At 39.0% G+C, this 9,469-nt stretch overlaps 1 protein-coding gene across 5 annotated transcripts in view; it reads right to left on the bottom strand.

The window, feature by feature from the left end:
* Positions 1–588: 588 nt before the first annotated feature.
* SLC24A2 (solute carrier family 24 member 2) overlaps positions 589–9,469 on the bottom strand; it is a 114,977-nt gene continuing 106,096 nt past the window's right edge. For all 5 annotated transcript variants that reach the window (XM_042012796.1, XM_042012800.1, XM_042012798.1 and 2 more), the window contains one exon: positions 589–7,569. In XM_042012796.1, coding sequence (XP_041868730.1) covers positions 7,320–7,569 — 250 coding nt within the window. In that variant the 3' untranslated portion in view covers positions 589–7,319. The remainder of the gene's footprint in view (positions 7,570–9,469) is intronic.

Raw genomic sequence — 9,469 nt, 5'->3', positions numbered from 1 at the left:
AGTAATAATGTCCACTTTTTGTAATTTGTGAAGATGTAAAGTTGGGTTGATTATGGGCAAATTTTAGTATTATTGACTTTCTTTTGCTGTCATTTGTTGAAGATCATTCTTTTATTTAAATACATCATTCACCCAAGGACAGACTTAAAAAAAAAGAAAAAGCCTAGCTGGTAAGGACAACAGACTGTGCAGCCTGGTGATTAAACAAGGTGTCAAAGTAAAGAATGCGAATTAAAACATCTTGTGATCAAATGTATCAGTAAAGAAACGTAAGGGAACTTGATCCTGAATGGAACGACACGGCTCCAGACATACACAACTCCAGGTAGTTTGAACTCACACTGGGCTGTAGAAGAAAAATCCTTGTCTAACAAAATTTTAAGCTCACTGAAAGACATGCAATTTCCTTACTCTCTGTATACACAGAAGGTACCACTGGGACATGACAAGAGGCAAGCAGTGCAGCTTGAACACTGATAATGACAAGCAGCACTGCAGATCATCTCTGAACCCGGAGAAAGTAGTTAGAATACTATTTTCAGAGTAACAGCAAACCCAAGACCATTAAGACAAAAGATACTGAGCAAATTGACACACTCTCTTTTTATTAGTATTTATTGTTGTTATTGTTATTCACACTTAGACAACTCAATTACATAAAGTGATTTGTATGAAGAACTCTGTGTTAATATGGTAAGGTGAGAAAGTGTACACGCCACAGTGAAACATTCTGTAGATACAGTGAAGTAGGACCTTGATAGAAGGGATTATTTCCAAGAGCCCATGTACAAATAAAGGTAACTTTCATACTATATACAAACTTATATTCACAGAGAAAATGCTGATTTAGAGATACAAGAGTTTCATCTAGTGAATAATGATCCATACACTTAAACACAGGAGAAAAACTGCAATTTTCAGGGGGTTGCCTGGACTTGCAAAATATAAAATACATGGCAATGTATTTTTACTTTTAAAGTTTGAAATGAGTACAGATGGGGGACTTCAGATTTTTCTTACAATAGGTTGAAACTGAGAGATGATAAGAGTATGAAAACTACAAAGTGAAACAAACATGCTAAAAAAGCTTTATTACAAAAATAGCATCTGATTGTCAGTTATAACACACTACTATTTTCACATGACAATACCATGTCCTGATCTTGCCATCTTAAGTGACAGAAATAATTTTAATTTATGTAAGTCAACTCCCCAGAGTCAGGACTGCAAGATTAAAACTGCAACAGAGATCTTGATAATGGAAATGAACACAAGTGAAATCCTTTGGCATTACTTAATTATTATAAGGGATTAAAATGAATTATTGATTTCTACTGGATAACCTGACCCTGGAAACTTTTTGGAGAAGCAACTCAGTTCTTATAAACTTACTAAAACATAAGGAGCTTCCTTTACTGTGATCTCAGTGGGAGAAAACATCAGAGTAGCAGAATGATTTAATTGCTTCATTGGGCCTGACTCTGCGAGCATCGTATTCCTTCTCCTGGGGTGAACAAGGGTAGCAGGATTGAGTCCCTGCTGCAAAGGTAGTGTGCAGCATTTTGTACAGCCCCACAGGAAAGAGTATGAGGAGCAAACTCCCCCTGACTTACTGACAGCATCACTAAGGCAAAACCAGATCCTGCTTTACTGTACATTTATTTGTCAGTATTTTACATTATACTTTAAACAGAGACATGGAATTGATTTTTTACTTTAAAATTAATGATCCCCTTATTTAGAAACCCCATACTAGTCTTCTGGGTTTTTTATGGCTTCTTTTTGCATTAAGACAACTATGTGACATAAAATAAAAATAAAAAAAAAATAGTAAAGTGCACGATCTTTAAAAACGTGTACAAATTTCATTGTTGGGATTGGTTTTGTATTTGATGAGGGGTGAATTTACAATAAATCTACATGAATGTACAGTTCATTTACCGATCTTGAATGACTCAGTCTTGTCCTGGGCTGTTTCACTTATGGCTCATGTAGGAACGATACGGCCAGTTCTGTGTCTGGCCTATCCGCACTCCGAGGGATTACATGGCTTCTAGTCTGGGGCTGACCTACGCCTGGCTGGCTGGGGCATGGGCTCAGTGCCATGCTAATGTGACGACATGACTTCTGGAGAAGACACAGCTTGCAGTTGGTCAGGCAGAGCACGGGCAGGGGAACGCTCAAACTGTCTGCACCCATCCAGGCAGACAAGCCCTGGGATGCTGCACACTGACACCTAGCAAGACACTGCAGACCTACAGGATGGCCTGCCTGAACTACAGGGCTGTGAGCTGTATGTGACTTCTGTATTTGATGGGTGCACTGTATTGCAGAACTTCAATTTGGAAGTGACTCATCCCAGTTCCAATGGAAATGACGGGTATCTCAATACCGATATTCCTGTAACTGATGGCAACAGACCCAAGAAGGATAATTTTAACATCAACCACAAATGAAACCCATGGCTGTTGGAGGACTGGAGCAGTATTCTTCTCCACACTTTTGAGTGCAAACTATCCCATTTGATAACCTCAAAATCACTTTCTGCAAGTATTTTTCCGTGTGCTAATTCTTTAACTATAATAATAAAAAGAATCGCCTGCTCAAACCGTGCCTCTTTCTCAGTTAGTTGTGTCATTGTTATTTACAAGAGGTAAAATTGTTTCCAAGAATACAAGTGAATGTAATTTATCTCTTTGTACATAGCTCCCAGGACAAATAGGTTTGTTATGTAACTGCATTTATGAAACATGGGAACCTAAGAGAAAAGTCTCTATCTTGTCCAGGTTAATGGCAGAACTCTTCTACATTTCATTGGGCCAGTTCTTAGAGAAGGGATTATTTCCTTGTTATAAATAAATAAAACCATCTGATACAGACTCATACTTGACTCAGAACATAAGTTATATGGACCACAAGATGCTATTTTAAGGAATTACTGCTGAAAGACTAGTAATTAAAAAACATTGTATATCCCCTTTTTTGAAAAATACGTAATGAAGTAAAAGACAACCAGAGAAATAATCCCTTAAAAAACACCCAAACATTAATAATATTCCTAAGTATCTATTTTTTCACAGTACTTGGATTAACTACATGTTTAACTTACCACTTTGTGGACCTTCATATCCACACACAACAGTACCATGAGTGACAGTGACCATAAACTACTTCAGAGTAGTATATGTGGAAATTATATGGTAGGTTCATTGTCATTACAAACAAATGACAGCTAGATAAGATTGCTTGTCACCCACCGTGCTTTATGCTTCATGAAGTTTATGCAGTCAGCCACAGCAACTGGATACATAAGCAGAAGCATACAGACACAAGAGCCTGTCTGCACTATAAGAAAGCACTAGCTTTCAGTAAAATAGTTAATTTAAAATACATAGAGCTTTGCTGAAAGATCTTTCCATGTCTACATGTAGTTCTTAAGGAGAGAATCGTCACACCACACTTTTAATCACACTTTTATAGCTTTTACCAGATTGTGACCAGGGTGGCTTCTGCAGAGGGAAAGCAAAGAATAGTTGTAGAACTCCGGTAGTATTTTTTACCAATGGGGCCCATTCTCATATTTATTTTCAATGAAGTTAGTGCAGAAAACCTTTAAAACTGGCTACATTCTGAACCATGATCCTATTCCAATGCTACCGGAAATCCCTTCCAAAAATTGTGTTCAACATTGGTTCTGTTCAGAGATGATGGTGCCACAGAGAGTTGGTTATTTAATCTGAAACTGCATTCTTATCGTGCTTACTGTGTTGCCAAGCTGGTGTCCTGAAAGTGCTAAGCTAGAACAGGATCTTTATCATAATGCACATTTTTCATTTGCACTTTGTAAGGATTATGCAGACACCAGTACAATTGAGTAAGTGAGCACAGGCATACAGGCAGGTGGAAGAGGCTTCAACACCAACCAGCTCGCTGTAGAATTTGGGCAGTGTGAAGGACCAGATCCCTAGTGAAGTCATTCAGAACTTTGACTGAAGAAAATAGAAACTGAACTTTGGCTTCTAGGTGTGAAATGTTGAGAAGAGTTCATGATCCCACACTGAAGTAATTATGAACCATGAGAAACACTTTATGCTGGGAAATTTGCTGTCATTGTAAAATAGGAATGTTGTAACAAGTGTGTGCATTTCTGGCAGCATTGAGCCTGGACAACTCACTGACATCCCGTCACTGGATTGGAGCAGCTTTTGGCTGTTCTCTCAGCATTCCAGTTTAAGATTGAATTCCTTCTGCACAGGGCAAGTCTCCCTCCATCCTACTCCTCTACCAGCCAGCAGAGCTGTTGTCTTGTAATCAAAGAGCACACCAGCATCCAAATGTCCATGAACAGTTTACCCCAGCAGTAGAAAGCTGCCTTGGCAAGTATAAACATTGTTCACAGACAGCCTCCACAGAAAGCACCACACAACTGGAATCTGTCCTGCTACCTCTGGATCTGAGATACCACTGGCACAGTTATTCAGCCATTTGAAAAATGGTCTGCCCTACAGATGCAAAGCAGTGGGAGCCATGATGTGTCTTCTTCTGGAGGAGAAAAAGCTATTTTTAATATTTTCCAAGATAAATATGTGATAGGGACAAACAGACATGGGAAAGAAATGAGATACATTTTAAAACAGGATAGAAATGCCATTACAGGATACTAGTATTTAATGGTATACATAAAGGTCTGCCTATAAGCTGTCGATGCCAGTTACTCTCTACTGCCTACCTGCCCTCAGTGTGGCAGCAGTCTCTGCTGCTGATGCCCTCACTTTGCAGAGTGCACCAGCGTGCTCTTAAAGCTCTGAAGGTCAGACAGGAGTTTTTCTTTTCCAGTGTAGGAGTTGTTACACCATGGTGGCATGAAGTTAAAAAAAAAAAAAAATTGTACTGAACAGAGATTGTTCTGGTCTGGTTTCTTGATTTGAAATGTCAGAGCAGTGAATCTGGGCATTGCAGTATTTTTTAAGTGCCCACATACACAGCCATTCCTTTAGATCACTCCTCTGATTCTGCTTACTTGGGAAAGGCTTGCCTGTTTTGATCACTGTCATCAGAAACAAAAGCATTTGGTGACTCCTCTGGAATAGACTGTACTGTGGAGTCAGCTCTGTATTTTGGGACTCAAGTTTCAGTGGAGGTCAGAATTTGGGTTATAGATTTTGCTTTAGGTTGCTGTTCCTGTCAGTAGAGGGCATCGCAGTTATGTCTAGCCACCTACCTTTCCAGTTTACATCCGTAGGAACAAATGTTAAAGAGGTGGGCAGGCAGCACTACCATTAAGACAGGTAAGGACTCTGGACCAGTGAAGGATCTTGAATACAAAGACAAGTTTTTGCTCACAATGTGAGAAGCTCACTCTAAAAAGCATTAAGAAGTAAGAGATGTTGCTTGTGGTATGGTTAAAATCAAATACTGATTCTGCATGTAGCTAGGACTTAATACCTTAGGACAATATATGAGTAGCAGACATTGCAACTCCTAGTATCCTTCCTTTATTTCATTAATATCTCACTTTTTTCTTCATGATATCACATGATATTAATATTCCTAATATGAATTTTGTACTGTTTTCTCTACCACTGTTTGCTGTCAAGTCCTTACTTTCTAACCATACACCATTACATACAAACACATATAACAGGAATAACAGTAAAGGACAAAGGGGATGAGTGAGAAACAAACAGCATGAAGCAGAGAAAAACAGACAAGACAAAATGTGCTGAGCCTTCTGTTACAGAGATGTGAGCATGGCATTGCCACTGTGAGCACAATACATTTATGAAACAATGCTGAAACAGGTCACAGAAATGCACTGAAACTTCATGAACTCTTAATTGCACAAAAGACTTGAACAAACAAATGATGATTATCTGAAATAATTTCTTAACATTCATTCCAGTCTAAACTACAGAAAGATGAATATTAATTGCTTTCTCCCTTCTTGGCTTTTTTTTTTTGCTCAAGGTTTGGACCTTCTCCTTCTGTCAGTATCTCAGAAAATGGATGTTGCATTTTCACTCCTTCCTGAGTTTCTTTAGACATGTACACTTCCAGCAATACTGAGAATTTTCATGTAAGTTTCCTGCAGCTCCACTGTATTTAAATTGCATTTCTCCTACCTAGTTTCAAGATTTATAATAGCAAATGTGAACTGCCCCAGCTTTATACAACAGCTGAGGATCTCTTCCAGCAATAACTATATGTAGCTGTGAAGGTCCTTACACTCCAAGTAATAGTGAAAGCCTGTAAAATATATATTCACTTAGCAATTAGGCTGCCACTTTATAACTACTTCTATATTCTGTATGAAATACTATGCATAAGCAAATTAGCCTTTTTATTCTGGCATGAAAAGGCAAACTCATAACAGCATCTGAAAGCCGTTGGTACTGTTGATATTGCTGCTTTAGAAAAAATAGTGTGTTCACATAGCTGTATGATGTCACTGCATGCTGCGTTGCTATTAGAGAAGAAAGATTATCCCCATTCTGGTCTTTGCATGAGAATGCAATGAAAATCTGCACCAGTTACAAAACGGTCAGGCATCATGGCTCCTTCAGTGCCAGAGACAGAGTTTCTGGAACCTGAAGGGTTTTGCAAGATGTAAAAAACCACCATTAACATCCTGCTGATTGCCTTTACAGACCTGTGATGCAGATGATCAAAACACTGATGAATTCCCTGGCTTTGCTGAAATCATATCATACAAATCCACTTACACGAAGAGACGTACAAGCTCTTCCCTGTTTGTGACTCATCGCTTCATGTATGCTTTCCACTCAGGAGTTTCAGCAGGCTATTGGAAAAATCCTGTACCAGGGTGTGTGGGGGGTGGTGCCTCCACAAAGTTAATATCAGCATTCCCCTTAGAAGAGGAGAGCTTTAAGAACTGAGCACACTGTGTGTCTGTGTATACTACTACAGAGAATGAGAAGTCTGCGGGTGTGTACCGCAGGCAGAGGAGAAGCAGTAACTTTCGCTGTTGCCATGCGTACGTAGTGTGTCCATTACTGAGCAGCCAGGATGTTCTGCAGCAAAGAAACCCTCGGTGCACCTGGACTCAGCCCTTCATGCGTAACTGCACTGTCCACAGCAGTCGTTCTTCAGCTCTGAGATGGACCTTTTGTATCCTTTTCTTTCTTTCACTCTTTTAAAATTGAGGAAGAGGAAATTTACAGATCCATGGGTTATTCCCACTGAAGCTTTCCATTGTGTTTTGGTTTTTTTTCTGTTTCATTTTGACATATTTATCTTTTCTTTAATATAGGTTTTGTTTCGATTTTTCTTTTTCTTTTGTCAAGAAACAGCACTTTCCACTAGATGGAGACAGGACACTGGATCACTTTGTCCTCCAGGAGGACACTGACAATCAGGAACACAAAATAAAGCCCAAACATGAGGAAACCCAGGATTTTATTCATCCTCCACTTGCAGGAAGCAATGGATAGGATGACAAAGAGCAGCATGATGAAGAGGAGGACAATTGCACAGAACAGGCCATTGCTGCTGACTGTCACTGGGGTGAAGCTGTTAACCACAGCATACAGGAGCCATGGAAGAGGAAGGCTGTTAAGAAACAGAAAAATTAATTTAAAACATTGTGGAAGTCCAGAAGGGAGCACTAGGAGTTTTCTGGAGACAATTCAAAACACAACCAAAGGCTTCCTGCATAAAGTGAGGCAGGAAGAGTTTCAACTCTTCTAATATTTGCATAAATATAAATTGTAAGCTTTCTCATGGTTCTTGGGGAGAATACATGGGATTTTTGCCCCCCACTCTTCCACCAATTATACTGGGGAATTATATTTCCCTTGGCTGGCAAATCACCTGGCATTCTGTCTGTGAAGAGGAAAATCCCTTTCATTTGTTTCTAGATTTCACACCATCTGCAGAAGAAGCTATTTGCACTCTTTACAAGAGCCTGCCTGACAGGAGGGTAAATTGCATAAAAACATGTCCTTGCCATGACGAACCAGCACTCTGCAAGGCACTGCCTGCAAAATTTAGCCCTTAAATATCTTTGTCCCCATTTACTGTATAAACCTCTGTTAAAACTGTGAACTTCAATTGAACTTCAGTTTAATTTCTATTTCTGTGTTTGCTGTCATTGCATTTCTCATTTCTCATGCCACAGAAGGAGACAATATCCCTCTGCAAGTTGTCAAGCTGAAATAAATATTTAAGACACTGATTGGAGCTTAGCAGGCTTAGAAAGCATGAAGTGAGTTGTCAGAAGCTCACAACATTAAAACTTTCAATAAGCAGTTCAGGAGAGAATAATTTATTACAGCTGCTGTACTAACTACACCAGTCTACAGCTCAGTTGTGCCATTTCTGCTGTAAACATAGCAGACTGGTGCAGGACAAAACCATTTCCACTGGCAGGAAGACTAAACATTTTTTAAAAAGTAAGAAAGCACTGCAAAGAGAAAGAATTTTGTAATGCACCCTCTGTATTCCAAGTTGGAGGACGTGGTTTTCATATATTTTACAGGTTTGTTGCATATAGGTATTTCAAAGACTTCATGCTTCTGAATTAACAGAAAAGTGGCCAAGTTTTCCTACCATATCTAAAGGTACTGGCATTAGCTAACAGATAAGAAGGTATTTACTATCCATTCTAACTTCTGTAGCCTTTTTACACCTTTGTGCAGTTGCTGGTATTTTTTACCTGTGAAAACCAGGATCTCCTCTACAACCAGGCTGTTTGGCGCTGTGACTATGACTAGACATGTTCTTCTGTTTGTGTGTGACAGCAAGAATCAACCAAAGATGGAGAAATTGAAAGTATATACATGATTCTCAGTATCTCCACCCTGTGTTGAAGATGGGAATGTGGGAACAAAGAATTTATCTGTGTGTTTCCTGCACATTTTTGAAATGCTGAGGCATAGATTACACTGTTTCTGAACCTGATCTACCTTGACCTCAAAAGATCAAAAAAGGATTTGAATTACAACATCATGCCACAAATCATTACCCTAGAGCTGCCATGAAGCAGTGAAGTGTAAATAGTAAACTTCTGCACAATCTCATGTAGCTTCACATTGTCAGAGCTATTGAAAGGGTCCTTTTTGTTAACAGAGAATTGGTTTGTAATTTGGGATTTGCCAGGTATAGAAAAAAAAATTAATCACATGTCAACAGCAGCCTAAATGAGTTACACAAGACAATGACTTTCTGTTGTTATTATAGCAAATGTTGAATACTGCAATGAATTGTTCCTGATCATCATTTATAAAGAAAGCTCTAGTATAAGCACAATGAGTGGTAGCAGAAAGCAAACAGCAACCTCATAAAAGCATAAAAAGCTTTGAAATTCCTTTTCAGAACAATGCTCTTGCACAATTTTAAAGTGCAATTCACTTGCCTAGGCCTTTCTGTAATATATAAAAGCAGGGATTAGGCAACAAATTTACACCATTTCTTCATGCAGGTATGTATAAACTTCACAGCACTTGCCACA

The sequence above is a fragment of the Corvus kubaryi genome, unplaced genomic scaffold (genome assembly GCF_017639235.1).
Source record: "Corvus kubaryi isolate FWS band 111438036 unplaced genomic scaffold, C.kubaryi_AGA036_p1.0 split1-37296, whole genome shotgun sequence".
Lineage (NCBI taxonomy): Eukaryota > Metazoa > Chordata > Aves > Passeriformes > Corvidae > Corvus > Corvus kubaryi.
The sequence above is the reverse complement of the archived record's forward strand: the minus strand, read 5'-3'. Positions and strand labels throughout refer to the sequence as shown.